This window comes from Pristiophorus japonicus, chromosome 19 (assembly GCF_044704955.1).
Source record: "Pristiophorus japonicus isolate sPriJap1 chromosome 19, sPriJap1.hap1, whole genome shotgun sequence".
In the NCBI taxonomy this organism is placed as follows: domain Eukaryota; kingdom Metazoa; phylum Chordata; class Chondrichthyes; family Pristiophoridae; genus Pristiophorus; species Pristiophorus japonicus.
The window spans coordinates 82,646,292-82,672,344 of record NC_091995.1 but is presented as its reverse complement, the minus strand read 5'-3'; the positions used below and the strand labels follow the sequence as shown (position 1 = coordinate 82,672,344).

Here is a 26,053-nt window from a genome sequence, read left to right as displayed (position 1 = left end):
TTCCCTCGACGTGACATCGCCCAGCCGCCTTGTGTTCGGGGCCTTACTGGGGTAATACACAAGTCAAATCCTTCCCCATCATTAGCTCGCTGTCAGATTGTATATCGGAAGAATGGACCTGAAATCGTGGTGTGCAGTACGTGAGAGGCTGCGCAGTTCCCGTGACCTTCTGCTGATTATGTTGTGTTGTGACAGGCAGTGGCGACACTACAAGCAGTAATCCCCACGTCGGCATGGGGTCACCCTCGGACAGCAGATCATGGCCACCTGAACTCTCCGATCACACTCCAGCCTGTAACTCACTCCCAGGTATCCATCATTCTATATACAAACCACCTGAACTCCCGGTTAAGCAACACCTCTATTTCAAAATTCTCATCTTTGTTTACAAATCTCTCCATGACCTCGCCCCTCCCTATCTCTGTAATCTCCTCCAGCCCCACAACCCCCTCCCCCCCACGCCGAGATGTCTGCACTCCTCTATTTCTGCCCTCTTCAGCATCCCTGATTATAATCGCTCCACCATTGGTGGCCGTGCCTGCTGTTGCCTGGGCCCCTGCCTAAACCTCTCCGCCTCTCTACCCCTTTCCTCCTTCAAGACGCTCCTTAAAACCTACCTCTTTGAACAAGCTTTTGGTCACCTGCAGTAATTTCTTTTTATGTGGCTTGGTGTCAAATTGTTTTATCTCATAACACTCCTGTGAAGCGCCTTGGGATGTTTTACTACGTTAAAGGCGCTATATAAATACAAGTTGTTGTTGTTATTATTGAACCCCTCGATCAGACTCCAGCCTGTACCTCACTCCTGGGTTTCTGTAATTCTATATATAAACCACCTGAACTCGTCGATTCGATTCCAGCCAGTAACTCAATCCTGGGTATCCGTTATTCTATATATTAACCCCTCAATTAGATTCCAGCCTGTAACTCACCCCCGGGTATCCGTTATTCTATATATTAACCCCTCAATTAGATTCCAGCTTGTAACTCACCCCCGGGTATCTGTAATTCTATATATAAACCCCTCGAATAGATTCCAGCCTGTAATTCACACCCGGGTATCTATAATTCTATATATAAACCCCTCGATTAGACTCCAGCTTGTAACTCACCCCCGTGTATCTGCAATTCTATATATAAACCCCTCGAATAGATTCCAGCTTCTAACTCACCCCCGTGTATCTGTAATTCTATATATAAACCCCTCGATTAGACTCCAGCCTGTAACTCACCCCCGGGTATCTGTAATTCTATATATAAACCCCTCGATTAGACTCCAGCCTGTAACTCACTCCCGGGTTTAATGTATATTGACAGTTGATTACTGTGTTGACAATTGCTCCACAATATCATGATTGGTGCAGCTAACACTGCAGCATTTGCAGACCCCGTATGTGCTCACACTCGGTCTGTGCAGCAGAGCAAGTCTCCAGTCGTCTTGGTTAACCCTGGTCACTGGACCAAGACCTGGCCCGTCTGGTGGCTGATATGCAACGGCCACCACACGTTAAGAAAATCCACGCACAGGCATCTTCCACCCTTCAAGATGTAGGTCGGGATCTGGAATATTATCATCATCATCATCATCGGCCCCCGGAATCGAGGAAGACTTGCTTCCACTCCTGAAGTGAGTTCTTTGGTGGCTGGAATATTAGGTCATTCATTGAAACACCTGTGAACTCATCCCTTTTCGGCGTGGAAGCAAGTCATCCTCGCTTCGAGGGACTGCCTATGACGATAATGATTTGCAGACCCCGGGGACACCTCAGACGTCCTGGTGTGATCCCTCTTCCTAGACATCAGGTCAGTTGCTTGTCGGGCTAGTCAACGGCCGAGTTGGTTGCCTGACCCTCGGGAAGGCTGCAAGGCCCGTGGTGTGTGGTGACTACCTGAGCTCATCCGAGTCCTGAGGCAGCGTTAGCATCGAACCTTGCACCGTTGCCACATTTGACCAGCTCTTGGTGGGAGAAGCCCTGGGGCCGAGAGCAGGGAGCAGCAGGGAAGCCACCAGGGTCAGATTCAATCGGTCCAACGGCTTAAACAAAAAAAATAAGAGGCTTGCGAAGGCTCAAGGACACCAACGGAAACGTTTCTGGCCAGGGGAAAAGAGAGACGCCGATATACCCGTGCCGACTGCAGGCCGAAGAACGTCGGATGGACAACGGGTTTCTGTCGAGGTAAAAGGGCTAGGAATTTGATTGGACAGCGCCCTACGTGAGAGGCGCTACAGGGGGCGCTAACGGGTTTGCAGCCGCGATCGCCGGCCTTCGCGCCGCTCGGCAACTTCAGTGTGCCGGTATCGGCAGCGTTAAGGGGTATTGCCCGGGAGCGCCGTGCTGGCGTGCAATGTCCCCGGTATCGCCACGGATACAACATTTGGTTTGCGCTGCACCCGTAGCGCCCCCGAGTGACCCCGCCAGAGAAAGCGGGCGTGCAGCGCTGTCCCGGGGAGCTATGGGAAGGAATGACTGCCTGAGGTAAGTGTGAGTGATATATATATATATTTTTTTTTTGCAATTTAACTTTATTTGGGGTGAGTAACGTATCGGGAATGTTTTTTGTGAATTTTGGTCCGATGGGTGTTTTTTTTTTGCAGGGAGACCTCTCAGGGCACTACGAAGCCGGCCCTTTAGCAAACGGGATATTCGGCTGCTCAGCCGGCCTAGTGCCCCGAGAGAAGTGTGGAACGCCTCCCTTAGCGCTCTGCCCCACTCTCAGGGTGCAGCTGCTGAATTTTGTGGCTGCCAACGTTACCCAATTCCCAGCGCTAAACCTGTCGACCCGAATTTCCAGCCCAAAACCGTTATTTCAGCTGGGTGGGTGCACAGAGGCTGGGAAGCACGGGCTCACGTGCAGCGTCTGTGCAAGTGCGGCTCACTTCCTCACCGGGCCACAAGGCGGCGCCACGGCTGACGGGGGTGAGGGAAGCCAACGTTGCCCCAGTTGTGCCATCCTCCCAGCTGACGTTGGACGTACGAGAGCAGGGGACTGCACGGAGGGTCCTGGAGCCCAAGGGGACGGTAGTGGGGGGGGGGGTAGATAAACAAACAGACAGGATAACCGAGGGAGTGACTCAAAGAGCAGATCTCACCATCAGGAGCCCTCTCATAAATAGCTGCAAAGAATTAGCCTCAACGATACGCTTTTCCACCGAATTCTTAACAATCTGCTTTGAATATTTTTCATCAAACTCTGAATATGAAAAGCAACAAAAGACCCACCCCGCAACACCCCAGCCTACCTAAACTAGAGGTGATCCATAACTCGGCTGCCCCGTGTCCTAACTCACACCAATTCCCACTCACCCATCGCCCCCTGTGCTCACTGACCTACATTGGCTCCCGGTTAAGCAAAGCCTCGATTTCAAAATTCTCATCCTTGTTTACAAATCCCTCCATGGCCTCGCCCCTCCCTATCTCTGTAATCTCCTCAAGCCCCACAACCCCCCCCGAGATGTCTGCGCTCCTCTAATTCTGACTTCCTGAGCATCCCTGATTATAATCGCTCCACCAGCGGTGGCCGTGCCTTCAGCTGCCTGGCCCCAAGCTCTGGAACTCCCTCCCTAAACCTCTCCGCCTCTCTACCTCTCTTTCCTCCTTTGAGAAGCTCCTTAAAACCTACCTCTTTGACCCAGCTTTTGGCCACCTGAGCTCATTTCTACTTATGCGGCTCGGCATCAAATTTCTATCGCTTAATACTCCTGTGAAGCGCCTTGCGACGTTTCACTACATTAAAGGCGCTATATAAATACATTGTTGTTGTTCCCATCACGGTGATGTCAGCAGTCGCCATTTAAACAAAAACATTAAAAAAATATACCGATAAAGCTCTCCAAACGGCACTGACATGACACAGAATTGACCAATAGAGCGAGTTAGGAGCGCCCATGGCCAACCTGGTCAAAGCTCAGTTAGCCGAGAGGCAATAGTTCAGAAGGAGGGGAAGGGGGCTTGAAATACAGTCCTCCAGGGTTCCTGGATCTCACTGCTCTCTAGTAACCTCTTTACGAGAACATAAGAATTAGGAGCAAGAGTAGGCCATTCGGCCCCTCGAGCCTGCTCTACCATTCAATGAGATCATGGCTGATCTACCTCAAGTCCACCTGCCTCCCCATATCCCTCGATCCTCTTAATATCCAAAAATCTATCGACCGCCGTCTTGAATATATACAGCCCCCTGGGGTAGAGAATTCCAAATATTCACCACCCTCTGAGTGAAGAAGTTTCTCCTCATCTCAGTCCTAAATGGCCGACTCTTTATCCTGAGCAGGCGCTGGCTTGTGGAGCCCCGGTGAGGACCGAGCTGGGCTTGGCCGCGAGGCTCCCCTTGGATCGATGGTCGACACGAGATTCACTGTCCGGCTTGGCATCTCGAGAAAGGCCACTTCCTTCCCCGTGTGTCCAGCCCCGTGGAGGTGCTCCCCAGAACCAGTCAGTGTTGTCAGGAGCGATGGGGACGAAAAGGAATAAAAAGCAGCCACCAGGCCCATCAGGGTGAGATTCAATAGGTCCAAATGGCTTAAAAGAAAAAAAAAAGGAGTCCTACAATTATGAAAGACATCAACGGAAAACTCTTCTGGCAAGAGATGCCAATCTACCTGTGCCGACCACGGGCCGAAGAACGTCAGGATGGACGAAGGTTTGTGCTGAGCAAAAAGGAATTTGTTTCAGGCCGGAGGGCAGAGTGGCTGTCAGGCATGGGCTCACGTGCACAGACATGAGGAGGACAGTGAGGTCAGTCTGAACTGTCGATATACATTTGAACGCAGGAGAGCGGAATCCCTTAAATATTAAATATATATTTTTTCCCCCATTTCTTTTAGTGTCATTTGCCTCGACAAAGTGTGCCGGGGTCCCGTTGACATTGGCGTGACCTCCGGCCCGACCTCGCCGTGACCCCGCCGCGACCCCCCGGGCGCCTCACTGCAGCATGATGTCGTTGAGGTTCTCCTGCAGCACCGTGTCCTTGACAGCGTGGAAGACGAAGCGGATGTTCTCGGTGTCGATGGCGGTGGTGAAGTGGTGGAAGAGCGGCCGGCTGCGGTCCCGGCGCTTGCGGTTGAAGCAGGCCAGCAGGTAGCGCTGCACGTCCTCCAGCTGGTGGGGCCGGCCCTGGAAGTCGGGGAAGTGGCGGCCAATGCTAACCGTCCGCACCTTGGCCTCCAGCAGGTCGGTCTTGTTGAGGAAGAGGATGATGGAGACCCGGGCGAAGAGCTTGTTGTTGACGATGGTCTCAAAGACGTTCATGGCCTCCACCAGCCGGTTGGTGCGGCGGTCCTCCATCAGCACCTGGTCAAACTCGCTGGAGGACACCATGAAGAGGATGGAGGTGATGCCCTCGAAGCACAGGAACCACTTCTGCCTCTGCGAGCGTTGCCCGCCTACGTCCATCATCTTGAAGGGGATTCCCTTGATGAGGAAGTCATACTCCACGATGCCCTTGGTTGCCCGCCGGGCCAAGAGGACATCCTGTTTGGTCGGGAGGTAATTCTGGGAAAAAAAAACAAGATACGCTTGTGGATCAACTAGAGGAAGAGTTACATCGAGTCTACAACAACAACTTTTATTTATATAGCGCCTTTAAACGTACAGGTCCAACGTTGTAAGACATCGCCTATTGACAGATATCAGAAGTCAGAATTAAGCAGCTTATTTTACACGTTTTTAATTAATGAACAACCTTCATGTTTGTAACTTCCTTTATATGCACTGATTGTATATAAAACTCGTTTATTATTGATAGAAAATGGCCGGACAACATAAAATGGGTTTTAAAATGGAGAAGGGCTGAGAAGCAAAGCTTGATGGTAAATGGGCCATCCTCAGTAACCAAAGCAATGTGTTGAATTTGGTACAGAATAACAAAGAGCATCAGGTTCTGCTTAGCTCGACATGCCTTATCAGTACTCAGGCAGTGCATCGTGAGAATGTTTAGGCTGGTGGGAGGTACGGAGATTAATGGGACTGTTTAGGAGGTGGAATGGACCCTTTTCAGGGTTTCAAAGCTCCGACATTGAAAACATAAGATATCCCGGGACTTGTTTTGCTAGCTTGCCACGTTGGCACAAAGAGGGTATAAAGAAAGCAACTCTTCCACTGGGAAGGCAGTGCGAATCAAGACAACAGGAAGAAAGAATCTTCAGAAGGAAAAGAGGATAAGGAGTCAACATCATGGTCGCTCGAGAGGACGCTATCGAGAGTCAGGCTGTGGCTATCATTTGTTAAGTATTGTTTTTTGTAACAGAATATAATGTACTTAATAAATCTCTGTTGTTTTTACTCAATATACCTGTATTAAAAACATTTGTTATAATCTGAACAAGAGTCATCTAATTTGAACTAAATATAATCCCTGAGAATAGTTGAATTGCTATAATTAGCAAAGTGGCCAAGTAGTTACAAACTACAACGTCTCAAATCCGGCTGTCCGAAAATCAGAATTGTCCGAAAACCCCTTTAATATTCAGAAAATAAAATCCGGAATTATTTACCAAAAACCGGCGAGCCGGACTAGTTATCGGCTTTGCCGCTATGTTTTAAATGGCGTGCGATCGGTCCGAGCCTTGCCCAATGAACCTCGACCCGACCTGACCCACGCCACCATTACTTTGCCTGTCTCAGCAGCATGCCCAAAAAATCCGACTATCGGCACGGTCTCAGTTCAGAGGTTGCTGGATGTGAGACGTTGTAGCTGTAGTAAAACGTCGCAAACCACTTCACAGGAGAGTTACCAAGCCAAAACAGATAAATTTGACACCGAGCCACATAAAAAAAAATGACGGCAGATGACGAAAAGCTTGCTCAGAGAGGTAGGTTTTAAGGAGCGTATTAAAAGGGGGATATAGAGGTAGAGGCGGAGCGGTTTAGGGAGGGAATTCCAGAGTTTGGGGCCCAGGCAACAGAAGGCACGGCCACCGATGGTTGAACAGCTATAAGAGGCTCAAGAGGGCAGAATTTGAGGAGTGCAGACATCTCTGAGGGGCTGGAGGAGATTAAAGAGATAGGGAGGGGTGAGGCCATGGAGGGATTTGTAAACATTGATGAGAATTTTGAAGTCGAGGCATTGCTTAACCGGGAGCCAATGTAGGTCAGCGAGCACAGGGGGTGATGGGTGAGCAGGACTTGGTGCGAATTAGGACACAGGCAGCCGAGTTTTGGATGACCTCAAGTTTACGTAGGATGGAATGTGGGAGGCCAGCCAGGAGTGTGTTGGAGAAGTCGAGCCGAGAGATAACAAAGGCATGGATGAGGGTTTACAGCATTGAAACAGGCCATTCAGCTCAACAGCTCATGCTGGTGTTTAAAAATAAAAATGTATAGCGGCTTTCACAACCACTGGACGCTCCAAAGCGCTTTACAGCCAATGAAGTGCAGTCACTGTTGTAATTGTCGGAAACGCGGCAGCCAATTTGCGCACAGCAAGCTCCCACAAACAGCAATGTGATAATGACCAGATCATCTGATGTTGATTGAGGGATAAAGATTGGCCAGGACACCGGGGATAACTCCCCTACTTCAACTCGAAATAGTGCCATGCGATCTTTATTGTTCACCTGAGAGGGCAGGCGGGATTTTGGTTTAACTTAAAGACGGCACCTCCGGCAGTGTAGCACTCCCTCAGCACTGCACTGGGAGTGTTGGCCTGGATTTTGTGCTCAGGTCCCTGGAGTGGGGCTTGAACCCACAAACTTCTGACCCAGAGGCGAGTGTGCTGCCCATTGAGCCACAGCTACGCTCCACTCAAGCCTCCTTCTAACTCTCTTCATCCCACCCTATCAGCACATCCTTCTATTTCTTTCACCGTCATGTGCTTATCTTGCATCCCCTAAATAAATCTGTGCAGTTCGCTCCAACCACTCCCTGTGGAAGCGAGTTCTACATTCACACCACTCCCTGGGTGAAGATAGCTCTCCTGAATTCCCCGTTGGATTTATTCGCAACTACCTTATAGGAGTTAGATGTAGTCCTTACTACTAGGGGGATCAAGGGGTATGGCGAGAAAGCATGAATGGGGTACTGAAGTTGCATGTTCAGCCATAAACTCATTGAATGGCGGTGCAGGCTCGAAGGACCGAATGGCCTACTCCTGCACCTAATTTCTATGCTTCTATGTGATGGCCTCTAGTTTTAGTCTCCACCACACGTGGAAACATCTTCTCTACATCAACCCCTATCGAACCCTTTCATTACCTTACAGATCCCTTTCAGGGCACCCCTCAGCCTTCTCCTCTCTAGAGAAAAGCACCCCAGCCTGTTCAGCCTCTCAGTGTGCGCACAACTCCAAGTGTGGTCTGAGGGAGATCCAAGAGCAGGGAGAAGTCCCATTGGGCAAGGTGCCACCAGGTTTGAAGAGCAGAGAAATCGAGACGTTCTGGTCGGATGATCCAACAGAGGCGTTTAAAGTCGTGATTGGTTTTTTGATAGAGTAAATCAGGAAAAGCTGTTTCCATTGGCCGTAGGATCGTTAGCCAGAGGACTAGATTTAAGGTGATTGGCAAAAGAACCCAAGGCAAATTTCTTTTTTGGGACGAGTTGTTATGATTTGGATTGCAAGGCTGGTTGAAGCAGATTCAAAAGCAACTTTCGAAAGTGAATTGTATACTGCATATACACGAAGAGGAAATATTTGAAGGGCTACGGGGAAAGAGCAGGGGAGTGGGACTAATGCGATCGCTCTTTCAAAGGGCCGGCACAGGCATGATGGGCCGAATGGCCTCCTTCTGCACTTCCTCACTCTGATTCTATGAATCCAAGCTTGGGTTTCGGCAACAGCTCGAGTGGAGGAGTAAGAGACTCAGGGATTAAGGAGCGCTACAGTTCAGAGGTCCTGGGAAAGGATGAGTCGAGCAGGAGGTGGCGATTGGCCCAGATATCAACACGGAGAAAGCAGGGAGGGGAAAAGCCTGCAGTTTGGTGAACCTGGAGCTTAGGAAGGACAAGAAGGGGAAGTTCGGATGAGGAGTTGCCATAGTAACCGTGACAAAATAGAGAGAGACAATGAGGCTGTAATGGAGACAGGGGTTGGAGACCAGAAAAGCTATTAGATGACGGGTCACTCTCTTTCACCCTCAGTACCTCTCCTTCTCTGTAGCTGTGAGAGATACAGAGATAGAGAGACACAGTATGAGAGACAATAACACCAAGAATCACAGAGTTTGAGACAATGACAAGAGGGTGGGACGGATGAGTCACACTGAGGTACAGAGGCCGGAACACGCTGGGGTAGGGAGGGACACACTGGGGTAGGGAGGGCGAGACACACTGGGGTAGGGAGGGACACACTGGGGTAGGGACGGCGGGACACACTGGGGTAGGGAGGGCGGGACACACTGGGGTAGGGAGGGCGGGACACACTGGGGTAGGGAGGGCGGGACACACTGGGGTAGGGAGGGCGGGACACACTGGGGTAGGGAGGGCGGGACACACTGGGGTAGGGAGGGCGGGACACACTGGGGTAGGGAGGGCGGGACACACTGGGGTAGGGAGGGCGGGACACACTGGGGTAGGGAGGGAGCGACACACTGGGGTAGGGAGGGAGCGACACACTGGGGTAGGGAGGGAGCGACACACTGGGGTAGGGAGGGAGCGACACACTGGGGTAGGGAGGGAGCGACACACTGGGGTAGGGAGGGAGCGACACACTGGGGTAGGGAGGGAGCGACACACTGGGGTAGGGAGGGTGCGACACACTGGGGTAGGGAGGGTGCGACACACTGGGGTAGGGAGTGTGCGACACACTGGGGTAGGGAGGGACACCCTGGGGTAGGGAGGGACACACTGGGGTAGGGAGGGACACACTGGGGTAGGGAGGGACACACTGGGGTAGGGAGGGCGGGACACACTGGGTTAGGGAGGGCGGGACACACTGGGTTAGGGAGGGCGGGACACACTGGGTTAGGGAGGGCGGGACACACTGGGGTACAGAGGGCGGGACACACTGGGGTAGGGAGGCTGAGACACAGTGGGGTAGGGAGGGCAGGACACACTGGGGTAGGGAGGGACACACTGGGGTACAGAGGGCAGGACACACTGAGGTAGGGAGGGACACACTGGGGTACAGAGGGCAGGACACACTGGGATAGGGAGGGACACACTTGGGTACAGAGGGCAGGACACACTGGGGTAGGGAGGGACACACTGGGGTACGGAGGGCGGGACACACTGGGGTACGGAGGGCGGGACACACTGGGGTAGGGAGGGCGGGACACACTGGGGTAGGGAGGGCGGGACACACTGGGGTAGGGAGGGCGGGACACACTGGGGTACGGATGCCGGAACACTCTGGGGTAGGGAGGGACACACTGGGGTAGGGAGGGCGAGACACACTGGGGTAGGGAGGGACACACTGGGGTAGGGACGGCGGGACACACTGGGGTAGGGAGGGCGGGACACACTGGGGTACGGAGGGCGGGACACACTGGGGTACGGAGGGCGGGACACACTGGTGTACGGAGGGCGGGACACACTGGGGTACGGAGGGCGGGACACACTGGGGTACGGAGGGCGGGACACACTGGGGTACGGAGGGCGGGACACACTGGGGTACGGAGGGCGGGACACACTGGGGTACGGAGGGCGGGACACACTGGGGTACGGAGGGCGGGACACACTGGGGTAGGGAGGGCGGCACACACTGGGGTAGGGAGGGCGGGACACACTGCGGTAGGGAGGGCGGGACACACTGGGGTAGGGAGGGCGGGACACACTGGTGAACGGAGGGCGGGACACACTGGGGAACAGAGGGCGGGACACACTGGGGAACAGAGGGCGGGACACACTGGGGAACAGAGGGCGGGACACACTGGGGAACAGAGGGCGGGACACACTGGGGAACAGAGGGCGGGACACACTGGGGAACAGAGGGCGGGACACACTGGGGAACAGAGGGCGGGACACACTGGGGAACAGAGGGCGGGACACACTGGGGAACAGAGGGCGGGACACACTGGGGAACAGAGGGCGGGACACACTGGGGAACAGAGGGCGGGACACACTGGGGAACAGAGGGCGGGACACACTGGGGAACAGAGGGCGGGACACACTGGGGTACGGAGGGCGGGACACACTGGGGTACGGAGGGCGGGACACACTGGGGAACGGAGGGCGGGACACACTGGGGAACGGAGGGCGGGACACACTGGGGAACGGAGGGCGGGACACACTGGGGAACGGAGGGCGGGACACACTGGGGAACGGAGGGCGGGACACACTGTGGAACGGAGGGCGGGACACACTGGGGTACGGAGGGCGGGACACACTGGGGTACGGAGGGCGGGACACACTGGGGTACGGAGGGCGGGGCACACTGGGGTACGGAGGGCGGGGCACACTTGGGTACGGAGGGCGGGACACTCTGGTAGGGAGGGCGGGACACTCTGGGGTAGGGAGGGCGGGACACACTGGGGTAGGGAGGGCGGGACACACTGGGGTAGGGAGGGCGGGACACACTGGGGTAGGGAGGGCGGGACACACTGGGGTAGGGAGGGCGGGACACACTGGGGTAGGGAGGGCGGGACACTGGGGAAGGGAGGGCGGGACACAGGGGAAGGGAGGGTGGGACACACTGGGGTAGGGAGGGTGGGACACACTGGGGTAGGGAGGGTGGGACACACTGGGGTAGGGAGGGTGGGACACACTGGGGTACGGAGGGCGGGACACACTGGGGTACGGAGGGCGGGACACACTAGTATAGGGAGGGCAGGACACACTGGGGTCGGGAGGGCGGGACACACTGGGGTAGGGAGGGCGAGACACATTGGGGTAGGGAGGGCGGGACACAGGGGTAGGGAGGGTGGGACACACTGAGGTAGGGAGAGGCACACTGGGGTAGGGAGGGACACACTGTGGTAGGGAGGGACACACTGGGGTACAGAGGGCGGGACACACTGGGGAACAGAGGGCGGGACACACTGGGGAACAGAGGGCGGGACACACTGGGGAACAGAGGGCGGACACACTGGGGAACAGAGGGCGGGACACACTGGGGAACAGAGGGCGGGACACACTGGGGAACAGAGGGCGGGACACACTGGGGAACAGAGGGCGGGACACACTGGGGAACAGAGGGCGGGACACACTGGGGAACAGAGGGCGGGACACACTGGGGAACAGAGGGCGGGACACACTGGGGAACAGAGGGCGGGACACACTGGGGAACAGAGGGCGGGACACGCTGGGGAACAGAGGGCGGGACACGCTGGGGAACAGAGGGCGGGACACGCTGGGGAACAGAGGGCGGGACACACTGGGGAACAGAGGGCGGGACACACTGGGGAACAGAGGGCGGGACACACTGGGGAACAGAGGGCGGGACACACTGGAGAACAGAGGGCGGGACACACTGGAGAACAGAGGGCGGGACACACTGGGGAACAGAGGGCGGGACACACTGGGGAACAGAGGGCGGGCCACACTGGGGAACAGAGGGCGGGACACACTGGGGAACAGAGGGCGGGACACACTGGGGAACAGAGGGCGGGACACACTGGGGAACAGAGGGCGGGACACACTGGGGAACAGAGGGCGGGACACACTGGGGAACAGAGGGCGGGACACACTGGGGAACAGAGGGCGGGACACACTGGGGAACAGAGGGCGGGACACACTGGGGAACAGAGGGCGGGACACACTGGGGAACAGAGGGCGGGACACACTGGGGAACAGAGGGCGGGACACACTGGGGAACAGAGGGCGGGACACACTGGGGAACAGAGGGCGGGACACACTGGGGAACAGAGGGCGGGACACACTGGGGAACAGAGGGCGGGACACACTGGGGAACAGAGGGCGGGACACACTGGGGAACAGAGGGCGGGACACACTGGGGAACAGAGGGCGGGACACACTGGGGAACAGAGGGCGGGACACACTGGGGAACAGAGGGCGGGACACACTGGGGAACAGAGGGCGGGACACACTGGGGAACAGAGGGCGGGACACACTGGGGAACAGAGGGCGGGACACACTGGGGAACAGAGGGCGGGACACACTGGGGTACGGAGGGCTGGGCACACTGGGGTACGGAGGGCGGGGCACACTGGGGTACGGAGGGCGGGGCACACTGGGGTACGGAGGGCGGGACACACTGGGGTACGGAGGGCGGGACACACTGGGGTACGGAGGGCGGGACACACTGGGGTACGGAGGGCGGGACACACTGGGGTACGGAGGGCGGGACACACTGGGGTACGGAGGGCGGGACACACTGGGGTACGGAGGGCGGGACACACTGGGGTACGGAGGGCTGGACACACTGGGGTACGGAGGGCTGGACACACTGGGGTAGGGAGGGCAGGACACACTGGGGTAGGGAGGGCAGGACACACTGGGGTAGGGAGGGCAGGACACACTGGGGTAGGGAGGGCGCGACAGACTGGGGTAGGGAGGGCGAGACACACTGGGGTAGGGAGGGCGTGACACACTGGGGTAGGGAGGGCAGGACACACTGGGGTAGGGAGGGCGAGACACACTGGGGTAGGGAGGGCGAGACACACTGGGGTAGGGAGGGCGAGACACACTGGGGTAGGGAGGGCGAGACACACTGGGGTAGGGAGGGAGGGACACACTGGGGTAGGGAGGGACACACTGGGGTAGGGAGGGACACACTGGGGTAGGGAGGGCGGGACACACTGGGGTACGGAGGGCGGGCACACTGGGGTACGGAGGGCGGGACACACTGGGGTACGGAGGGCGGGACACACTGGGGTGCGGAGGGCGGGACACACTGGGGTGCAGAGGGCGGGACACACTGGGGTGCAGAGGGCGGGACACACTGGGGTGCAGAGGGCAGGACACACTGGGATAGGGAGGGACACACTTGGGTACAGAGGGCAGGACACACTGGGGTAGGGAGGGACACACTGGGGTACGGAGGGCGGGACACACTGGGGTACGGAGGGCGGGACACACTGGGGTAGGGAGGGCGGGACACACTGGGGTAGGGAGGGCGGGACACACTGGGGTAGGGAGGGCGGGACACACTGGGGTACGGATGCCGGAACACTCTGGGGTAGGGAGGGACACACTGGGGTAGGGAGGGCGAGACACACTGGGGTAGGGAGGGACACACTGGGGTAGGGACGGCGGGACACACTGGGGTAGGGAGGGCGGGACACACTGGGGTACGGAGGGCGGGACACACTGGGGTACGGAGGGCGGGACACACTGGTGTACGGAGGGCGGGACACACTGGGGTACGGAGGGCGGGACACACTGGGGTACGGAGGGCGGGACACACTGGGGTACGGAGGGCGGCTCACACTGGGGTAGGGAGGGCGGGACACACTGGGGTACGGAGGGCGGGACACACTTGGGTAGGGAGGGCGGCACACACTGGGGTAGGGAGGGCGGGACACACTGGGGTACAGAGGGCGGGACACACTGGGGTAGGGAGGGCGGGACACACTGGGGTAGGGAGGGCGGGACACACTGGGGTAGGGAGGGCGGGACACACTGGGGTAGGGAGGGCGGGACACACTGGGGTAGGGAGGGCGGGACACACTGGGGTAGGGAGGGCGGGACACACTGGGGTAGGGAGGGCGAGACACACTGGGGTACGGAGGGCGGGACACACTGGGGTACGGAGGGCGGGACACACTGGGGTACGGAGGGCGAGACACACTGGGGTACGGAGGGCGAGACACACTGGGGTAGGGAGGGCGAGACATACTGGGGTAGGGAGGGCGTGACACACTGGGGTAGGGAGGGCAACACACACAGGGGTACGGAGGGCGGGACACACTGGGGTACGGAGGGCGGGACACACTGGGGTAGGGAGGGCGAGACATACTGGGGTAGGGAGGGCGGGACACACTGGGGAACGGAGGGCGGGACACACTGGGGAACAGAGGGCGGGACACACTGGGGAACAGAGGGCGGGACACACTGGGGAACAGAGGGCGGGACACACTGGGGAACAGAGGGCGGGACACACTGGGGAACAGAGGGCGGGACACACTGGGGAACAGAGGGCGGGACACACTGGGGAACAGAGGGCGCGACACACTGGGGAACAGAGGGCGGGACACACTGGGGAACAGAGGGCGGGACACACTGGGGAACAGAGGGCGGGACACACTGGAGAACAGAGGGCGGGACACACTGGGGAACAGAGGGCGGGACACACTGGGGAACAGAGGGCGGGACACACTGGGGTAGGGAGGCTGAGACACAGTGGGGTAGGGAGGGCAGGACACACTGGGGTAGGGAGGGACACACTGGGGTACAGAGGGCAGGACACACTGAGGTAGGGAGGGACACACTGGGGTACAGAGGGCAGGACACACTGGGATAGGGAGGGACACACTTGGGTACAGAGGGCAGGACACACTGGGGTAGGGAGGGACACACTGGAATACGGAGGGCGGGACACACTGGTGTACGGAGGGCGGGACACACTGGGGTACGGAGGGCGGGACACACTGGGGTACGGAGGGCGGGACACACTGGGGTACGGAGGGCGGGACACACTGGGGTACGGAGGGCGGGACACACTGGGGTACGGAGGGCGGGACACACTGGGGTACGGAGGGCGGGACACACTGGGGTACGGAGGGCGGGACACACTGGGGTACGGAGGGCGGGACACACTGGGGTACGGAGGGCGAGACACACTGGGGTAGGGAGGGCGGGACACACTGGGGTAGGGAGGGCGGGACACACTGGGGTAGGGAGGGACACACTGGGATAGGGAGGGACACACTGGGGTAGGGAGGGACACACTGGGGTACAGAGGGCGGGACACACTGGGTTAGGGAGGGCGGGACACACTGGGTTAGGGAGGGCGGGACACACTGGGTTAGGGAGGGCGGGACACACTGGGGTACAGAGGGCGGGACACACTGGGGTAGGGAGGCTGAGACACAGTGGGGTAGGGAGGGCAGGACACACTGGGGTAGGGAGGGACACACTGGGGTACAGAGGGCAGGACACACTGAGGTAGGGAGGGACACACTGGGGTACAGAGGGCAGGACACACTGGGATAGGGAGGGACACACTTGGGTACAGAGGGCAGGACACACTGGGGTAGGGAGGGACACACTGGAATACGGAGGGCGGGACACACTGGTGTACGGAGGGCGGGACACACTGGGGTACGGAGGGCGGGACACACTGGGGTACGGAGGGCGGGACACACTGGGGTACGGAGGGCGGGACACACTGGGGTACGGAGGGCGGGACACACTGGGGTACGGAGGGCGGGACACACTGGGGTACGGAGGGCGGGACACACTGGGGTACGGAGGGCGGGACACACTGGGGTACGGAGGGCGGGACACACTGGGGTACGGAGGGCGGGACACACTGGGGTACGGAGGGCGGGACACACTGGGGTACGGAGGGCGGGACACACTGGGGTACGGAGGGCGGGACACACTGGGGTGCGGAGGGCGGGACACACTGGGGTACGGAGGGCGGGACACACTGGGGTACGGAGGGCGGGACACACTGGGGTACGGAGGGCGGGACACACGAGTATAGGGAGGGAAACACTGGGGTACGGAGGGCGGGACGCACTGGGGTACGGAGGGCGGCACGCACTGGGGTAGGGAGGGCGGGACGCACTGGGGTACGGATGGCGGGACGCACTGGGGTACGGAGGGCGGGACGCACTGGGGTACGGAGGGCGGGACGCACTAGTATAGGGAGGGAAACACTGGGGTACGGAGGGCGGGACGCACTGGGGTACGGAGGGCGGGACGCACTGGGGTACGGAGGGCGGGACGCACTGGGGAACAGAGGGCGGGACACACTGGGGAACAGAGGGCGGGACACACTGGGGAACAGAGGGCGGGACACACTGGGGAACAGAGGGCGGGACACACTGGGGAACAGAGGGCGGGACACACTGGGGAACAGAGGGCGGGACACACTGGGGAACAGAGGGCGGGACACACTGGGGAACAGAGGGCGGGACACACTGGGGAACAGAGGGCGGGACACACTGGGGAACAGAGGGCGGGACACACTGGGGAACAGAGGGCGGGACAAACTGGGTTAGGGAGGGCGGGACACACTGGGTTAGGGAGGGCGGACACACTGGGGTACAGAGGGCGGGACACACTGGGGTCGGGAGGCTGAGACACAGTGGGGTAGGGAGGGCAGGACACACTGGGGTAGGGAGGGACACACTGGGGTACAGAGGGCAGGACACACTGAGGTAGGGAGGGACACACTGGGGTACAGAGGGCAGGACACACTGGGATAGGGAGGGACACACTGGGGTACTGAGGGCAGGACACACTGGGGTAGGGAGGGACACACTGGGGTACGGAGGGCGGGACACACTGGGGTACGGAGGGCGGCAGACACTGGGGTACGGAGGGCAGGACACACTGGGGTACGGAGGGCGGGACACACTGGGGTACGGAGGGCGGGACACACTGGGGTACGGAGGGCGGGACACACTGGGGTACGGAGGGCGGGACACACTGGGGTACGGAGGGCGGGACACACTGGGGTACGGAGGGCGGGACACACTGGGGTACGGAGGGCGGGACACACTGGGGTACGGAGGGCGGGACACACTGGGGTACGGAGGGCGGGACACACTGGGGTACGGAGGGCGGGACACACTGGGGTACGGAGGGCGGGACACACTGGGGTACGGAGGGCGGGACACACTGGGGTACGGAGGGCGGGACACACTGTTGTACGGAGGGCGGGACACACTGGGGTGCGGAGGGCGGGACACACTGGGGTGCGGAGGGCGGGACACACTGGGGTACGGAGGGCGGGACACACTGGGGTACGGAGGGCGGGACACATTGGGGTACGGAAGGCGGGACACACGAGTATAGGGAGGGAAACACTGGGGTACGGAGGGCGGGACGCACTGGGGTACGGAGGGCGGCACGCACTGTGGTAGGGAGGGCGGGGCTCACTGGGGTACGGATGGCGGGACGCACTGGGGTACGGAGGGCGGGACGCACTGGGGTACGGAGGGCGGGACGCACTAGTATAGGGAGGGAAACACTGGGGTACGGAGGGCGGGACGCACTGGGGTACGGAGGGCGGGACGCACTGTGGTAGGGAGGGCGGGACGCACTGGGGTACGGAGGGCGGGACGCACTGGGGTACGGAGGGCGGGACGCACTGGGGTACGGAGGGCGGGACGCACTGGGGTACGGAGGGCGGGACGCACTGTGGTACGGAGGGCGGGACGCACTGGGGTACGGAGGGCGGGACGCACTGGGGTACGGAGGGCGGGACGCACTGGGGTACGGAGGGCGGGACGCACTGGGGAACGGAGGGCGGGACGCACTGGGGAACGTAGGGCGGGACGCACTGGGGAACAGAGTGCGGGACGCACTGGGGAACAGAGGGCGGGACGCACTGGGGAACAGAGGGCGGGACGCACTGGGGAACGTAGGGCGGGACGCACTGGGGAACAGCGGCGGGACGCACTGGGGAACAGAGGGCGGGACGCACTGGGGAACAGAGGGCGGGACACACTGGGGTACAGAGGGCGGGACACACTGGGGTACAGAGGGCGGGACACACTGGGGTACAGAGGGCGGGACACACTGGGGTACAGAGGGCGGGACACACTGGGGTACAGAGGGCGGGACACACTGGGGTACAGAGGGCGGGACACACTGGGGTACAGAGGGCGGGACACACTGGGGTACAGAGAACGGGACACACTGGGGTACAGAGAACGGGACACACTGGGGTACAGAGGGCGGGGCACACTGGGGTACAGAGGGCGGGACACACTGGGGTACAGAGGGCGGGACACACTGGGGTACAGAGGGCGGGACACACTGGGGTACAGAGGGCGGGACACACTGGGGTACAGAGGGCGGGACACACTGGGGTACAGAGGGCGGGACACACTGGGGAACAGAGGGCGGGACACACTGGGGAACAGAGGGCGGGACACACTGGGGAACAGAGGGCGAGACACACTGGGGTACAGAGGGCGAGACACACTGGGGTACAGAGGGCGAGACACACTGGGGTAGGGACGGACTAGGGAGGGACACACTGGGGTAGGGAGGGACACACTGGGGGAGGGAGGGACACACTGGGGTACGGAGTGCTGGACACACTGGGGTACAGAGGGCGGGACACACTGGGGTACAGAGGGCGGGACACACTGGGGTACGGAGGGCGGGACACACTGGGGTACGGAGGGCGGGACACACTGGGGTACGGAGGGCGGGACACACTGGGGTACGGAGGGCGGGACACACTGGGGTACGGAGGGCGGGACACACTGGGGTACGGAGGGCGGGACACACTGGGGTACGGAGGGCGGGACACACTGGGGTACGGAGGGCGGGACACACTGGGGTACGGAGGGCGGGACACACTGGGGTACGGAGGGCGGGACACACTGGGGTACGGAGGGCGGGACACACTGGGGTACGGAGGGCGGGACACACTGGGGTACGGAGGGCGGGACACACTGGGGTACGGAGGGCGGGACACACTGGGGTACGGAGGGCGGGACACACTGGGGTACGGAGGGCGGGACACACTGGGGTACGGAGGGCGGGACACACTGGGGTACGGAGGGCGGGACACACTGGGGTACGGAGGGCGGGACACACTGGGGTACGGAGGGCGGGACACACTGGGGTACGGAGGGCGGGACACACTGGGGTACGGAGGGCGGGACACACTGGGGTACGGAGGGCGGGACACACTGGGGTACGGAGGGCGGGACACACTGGGGTACGGAGGGCGGGACACACTGGGGTACGGAGGGCGGGACACACTGGGGTACGGAGGGCGGGACACACTGGGGTAGGGAGGGCGGGACACACTGGGGTAGGGAGGGCGGGACACACTGGGGTAGGGAGGGCGGGACACACTGGGGTAGGGAGGGCGGGACACACTGGGGTAGGGAGGGCGGGACACACTGGGGTAGGGAGGGCGGGACACACTGGGGTAGGGAGGGCGGGACACACTGGGGTAGGGAGGGCGGGACACACTGGGGTAGGGAGGGCGGGACACACTGGGGTAGGGAGGGCGGGACACACTGGGGTACGGAGGGCGGGACACACTGGGGTACGGAGGGCGGGACACACTGGGGTACGGAGGGCGGGACACACTGGGGTACGGAGGGCGGGACACACTGGGGTACGGAGGGCGGGACACACTGGGGTACGGAGGGCGGGACACACTGGGGTACGGAGGGCGGGACACACTGGGGTACGGAGGGCGGGACACACTGGGGTACGGAGGGCGGGACACACTGGGGTACGGAGGGCGGGACACACTGGGGTACGGAGGGCGGGACACACTGGGGTACGGAGGGCGGGACACACTGGGGTACGGAGGGCGGGACACACTGGGGTACGGAGGGCGGGACACACTGGGGTACGGAGGGCGGGACACACTGGGGTACGGAGGGCGGGACACACTGGGGTACGGAGGGCGGGACACACTGGGGTACGGAGGGCGGGACACACTGGGGTACGGAGGGCGAGACACACTGGGGTAGGGAGGGCGGGACACACTGGGGTAGGGAGGGCGGGACACACTGGGGTAGGGAGGGCGGGACACACTGGGGTAGGGAGGGCGGGACACACTGGGGTAGGGAGGGCGAGACACAGTGGGGTAGGAAGGGCGGGACACACTGGGGTAGGGAGGGCGGGACACACTGGGGTAGGGAGGGCGGGACACACTGGGGTAGGGAGGGCGGAACACACTGGGTTAGGGAGGGCGGGACACACTGGGGTACAGAGGGCGGGACACACTGGGGTAGGGAGGCTGAGACACAGTGGGGTAGGGAGGGACACACTGGGGTAGGGAGGGCGGGACGCACTGGGGTAGGGAGGGCGGGACGCACTGGGGTAGGGAGGGCGGGACGCACTGGGGTACGGAGGGCGGGACGCACTGGGGTACGGAGGGCGGGGCTCACTGGGGAACAGAGGGCGGGACACACTGGGGAACAGAGGGCGGGACACACTGGGGAACAGAGGGCGGGACACACTGGGGAACAGAGGGCGGGACACACTGGGGAACAGAGGGCGGGACACACTGGGGAACAGAGGGCGGGACACACTGGGGAACAGAGGGCGGGACACACTGGGGAACAGAGGGCGGGACACACTGGGGAACAGAGGGCGGGACACACTGGGGAACAGAGGGCGGGACACACTGGGGAACAGAGGGCGGGACACACTGGGGAACAGAGGGCGGGACACACTGGGGAACAGAGGGCGGGACACACTGGGGAACAGAGGGCGGGACACACTGGGGAACAGAGGGCGGGACACACTGGGGAACAGAGGGCGGGACACACTGGGGAACAGAGGGCGGGACACACTGGGGAACAGAGGGCGGGACACACTGGGGAACAGAGGGCGGGACACACTGGGGAACAGAGGGCGGGACACACTGGGGAACAGAGGGCGGGACACACTGGGGAACAGAGGGCGGGACACACTGGGGAACAGAGGGCGGGACACACTGGGGAACAGAGGGCGGGACACACTGGGGAACAGAGGGCGGGACACACTGGGGAACAGAGGGCGGGACACACTGGGGAACAGAGGGCGGGACACACTGGGGAACAGAGGGCGGGACACACTGGGGAACAGAGGGCGGGACACACTGGGGAACAGAGGGCGGGACACACTGGGGAACAGAGGGCGGGACACACTGGGGAACAGAGGGCGGGACACACTGGGGAACAGAGGGCGGGACACACTGGGGAACAGAGGGCGGGACACACTGGGGAACAGAGGGCGGGACACACTGGGGAACAGAGGGCGGGACAAACTGGTTTAGGGAGGGCGGGACACACTGGGTTAGGGAGGGCGGACACACTGGGGTACAGAGGGCGGGACACACTGGGGTAGGGAGGCTGAGACACAGTGGGGTAGGGAGGGCAGGACACACTGGGGTAGGGAGGGACACACTGGGGTACAGAGGGCAGGACACACTGAGGTAGGGAGGGACACACTGGGGTACAGAGGGCAGGACACACTGGGATAGGGAGGGACACACTGGGGTACAGAGGGCAGGACACACTGGGGTAGGGAGGGACACACTGGGGTACGGAGGGCGGGACACACTGGGGTACGGAGGGCGGGACACACTGGGATACGGAGGGCGGGACACACTGGGGTACGGAGGGCGGGACACACTGGGGTACGGAGGGCGGGACACACTGGGGTACGGAGGGCGGGACACACTGGGGTACGGAGGGCGGGACACACTGGGGTACGGAGGGCGGGACACACTGGGGTACGGAGGGCGGGACACACTGGGGTACGGAGGGCGGGACACACTGGGGTACGGAGGGCGGGACACACTGGGGTACGGAGGGCGGGACACACTGGGGTACGGAGGGCGGGACACACTGGGGTACGGAGGGCGGGACACACTGGGGTACGGAGGGCGGGACACACTGGGGTACGGAGGGCGGGACACACTGGGGTACGGAGGGCGGGACACACTGGGGTACGGAGGGCGGGACACACTGGGGTACGGAGGGCGGGACACACTGGGGTACGGAGGGCGGGACACACTGGGGTACGGAGGGCGGGACACACTGGGGTACGGAGGGCGGGACACACTGGGGTACGGAGGGCGAGACACACTGGGGTAGGGAGGGCGGGACACACTGGGGTAGGGAGGGCGGGACACACTGGGGTAGGGAGGGCGGGACACACTGGGGTAGGGAGGGCGGGACACACTGGGGTAGGGAGGGCGAGACACAGTGGGGTAGGAAGGGCGGGACACACTGGGGTAGGGAGGGCGGGACACACTGGGGTAGGGAGGGCGGGACACACTGGGGTAGGGAGGGCGGAACACACTGGGTTAGGGAGGGCGGGACACACTGGGGTACAGAGGGCGGGACACACTGGGGTAGGGAGGCTGAGACACAGTGGGGTAGGGAGGGACACACTGGGGTAGGGAGGGCGGGACACACTGGGGTAGGGAGGGCGGGACACACTGGGGTAGGGAGGGCGGGACACACTGGGGTAGGGAGGGCGGGACACACTGGGGTAGGGAGGGCGGGACACACTGGGGTAGGGAGGGCGGGACACACTGGGGTAGGGAGGGCGGGACACACTGGGGTACGGAGGGCGGGACACACTGGGGTACGGAGGGCGGGACACACTGGGGTACGGAGGGCGGGACACACTGGGGTACGGAGGGCGGGACACACTGGGGTACGGAGGGCGGGACACACTGGGGTACGGAGGGCGGGACACACTGGGGTACGGAGGGCGGGACACACTGGGGTACGGAGGGCGGGACACACTGGGGTACGGAGGGCGGGACACACTGGGGTACGGAGGGCGGGACACACTGGGGTACGGAGGGCGGGACACACTGGGGTACGGAGGGCGGGACACACTGGGGTACGGAGGGCGGGACACACTGGGGTACGGAGGGCGGGACACACTGGGGTACGGAGGGCGGGACACACTGGGGTACGGAGGGCGGGACACACTGGGGTACGGAGGGCGGGACACACTGGGGTACGGAGGGCGGGACACACTGGGGTACGGAGGGCGGGACACACTGGGGTACGGAGGGCGAGACACACTGGGGTAGGGAGGGCGGGACACACTGGGGTAGGGAGGGCGGGACACACTGGGGTAGGGAGGGCGGGACACACTGGGGTAGGGAGGGCGGGACACACTGGGGTAGGGAGGGCGAGACACAGTGGGGTAGGAAGGGCGGGACACACTGGGGTAGGGAGGGCGGGACACACTGGGGTAGGGAGGGCGGGACACACTGGGGTAGGGAGGGCGGAACACACTGGGTTAGGGAGGGCGGGACACACTGGGGTACAGAGGGCGGGACACACTGGGGTAGGGAGGCTGAGACACAGTGGGGTAGGGAGGGACACACTGGGGTAGGGAGGGCGGGACGCACTGGGGTAGGGAGGGCGGGACGCACTGGGGTACGGAGGGCGGGACGCACTGGGGTACGGAGGGCGGGGCTCACTGGGGAACAGAGGGCGGGACACACTGGGGAACAGAGGGCGGGACACACTGGGGAACAGAGGGCGGGACACACTGGGGAACAGAGGGCGGGACACACTGGGGAACAGAGGGCGGGACACACTGGGGAACAGAGGGCGGGACACACTGGGGAACAGAGGGCGGGACACACTGGGGAACAGAGGGCGGGACACACTGGGGAACAGAGGGCGGGACACACTGGGGAACAGAGGGCGGGACACACTGGGGAACAGAGGGCGGGACACACTGGGGAACAGAGGGCGGGACACACTGGGGAACAGAGGGCGGGACACACTGGGGAACAGAGGGCGGGACACACTGGGGAACAGAGGGCGGGACACACTGGGGAACAGAGGGCGGGACACACTGGGGAACAGAGGGCGGGACACACTGGGGAACAGAGGGCGGGACACACTGGGGAACAGAGGGCGGGACACACTGGGGAACAGAGGGCGGGACACACTGGGGAACAGAGGGCGGGACACACTGGGGAACAGAGGGCGGGACACACTGGGGAACAGAGGGCGGGACACACTGGGGAACAGAGGGCGGGACACACTGGGGAACAGAGGGCGGGACACACTGGGGAACAGAGGGCGGGACACACTGGGGAACAGAGGGCGGGACACACTGGGGAACAGAGGGCGGGACACACTGGGGAACAGAGGGCGGGACACACTGGGGAACAGAGGGCGGGACACACTGGGGAACAGAGGGCGGGACACACTGGGGAACAGAGGGCGGGACACACTGGGGAACAGAGGGCGGGACACACTGGGGAACAGAGGGCGGGACACACTGGGGAACAGAGGGCGGGACAAACTGGTTTAGGGAGGGCGGGACACACTGGGTTAGGGAGGGCGGACACACTGGGGTACAGAGGGCGGGACACACTGGGGTAGGGAGGCTGAGACACAGTGGGGTAGGGAGGGCAGGACACACTGGGGTAGGGAGGGACACACTGGGGTACAGAGGGCAGGACACACTGAGGTAGGGAGGGACACACTGGGGTACAGAGGGCAGGACACACTGGGATAGGGAGGGACACACTGGGGTACAGAGGGCAGGACACACTGGGGTAGGGAGGGACACACTGGGGTACGGAGGGCGGGACACACTGGGGTACGGAGGGCGGGACACACTGGGATACGGAGGGCGGGACACACTGGGGTACGGAGGGCGGGACACACTGGGGTACGGAGGGCGGGACACACTGGGGTACGGAGGGCGGGACACACTGGGGTACGGAGGGCGGGACACACTGGGGTACGGAGGGCGGGACACACTGGGGTACGGAGGGCGGGACACACTGGGGTACGGAGGGCGGGACACACTGGGGTACGGAGGGCGGGACACACTGGGGTACGGAGGGCGGGACACACTGGGGTACGGAGGGCGGGACACACTGGGGTACGGAGGGCGGGACACACTGGTGTACGGAGGGCGGGACACACTGGGGTGCGGAGGGCGGGACACACTGGGGTACAGAGGGCGGGACACACTGGGGTACGGAAGGCGGGACACACGAGTATAGGGAGGGAAACACTGGTGTACGGAGGGCGGGACGCACTGGGGTACGGAGGGCGGCACGCACTGGGGTAGGGAGGGCGGGACTCACTGGGGTACGGATGGCGGGACGCACTGGGGTACGGAGGGCGGGACGCACTGGGGTACGGAGGGCGGGACGCACTGGGGTACGGAGGGCGGGGCGCACTGGGGAACGGAGGGCGGGACGCACTGGGGAACGGAGGGCGGGACGCACTGGGGAACGGAGGGCGGGACGCACTGGGGAGCGGAGGGCGGGACGCACTGGGGAGCGGAGGGCGGGACGCACTGGGGAGCGGAGGGCGGGACGCACTGGGGAGCGGAGGGCGGGACGCACTGGGGAGCGGAGGGCGGGACGCACTGGGGAACGGAGGGCGGGACTCACTGGGGAACGGAGGGCGGGACACACTGGGGAACAGAGGGCGGGACACACTGGGGAACAGAGGGCGGGACACACTGGGGAACAGAGGGCGGGACACACTGGGGAACAGAGGGCGGGACACACTGGGGAACAGAGGGCGGGACACACTGGGGAACAGAGGGCGGGACACACTGGGGAACAGAGGGCGGGA

General features: G+C 61.9%; 1 protein-coding gene across 1 annotated transcript in view; it reads right to left on the bottom strand.

Moving 5' to 3' along the window:
- Positions 1-464: 464 nt before the first annotated feature.
- LOC139229997 (guanine nucleotide-binding protein subunit alpha-12-like) overlaps positions 465-26,053 on the bottom strand; it is an 86,120-nt gene continuing 60,531 nt past the window's right edge. The window contains exon 3 of the mRNA XM_070861708.1: positions 465-5,489. Within this exon, the coding sequence (XP_070717809.1) occupies positions 4,920-5,489 (570 nt within the window). The 3' untranslated portion in view covers positions 465-4,919. The remainder of the gene's footprint in view (positions 5,490-26,053) is intronic.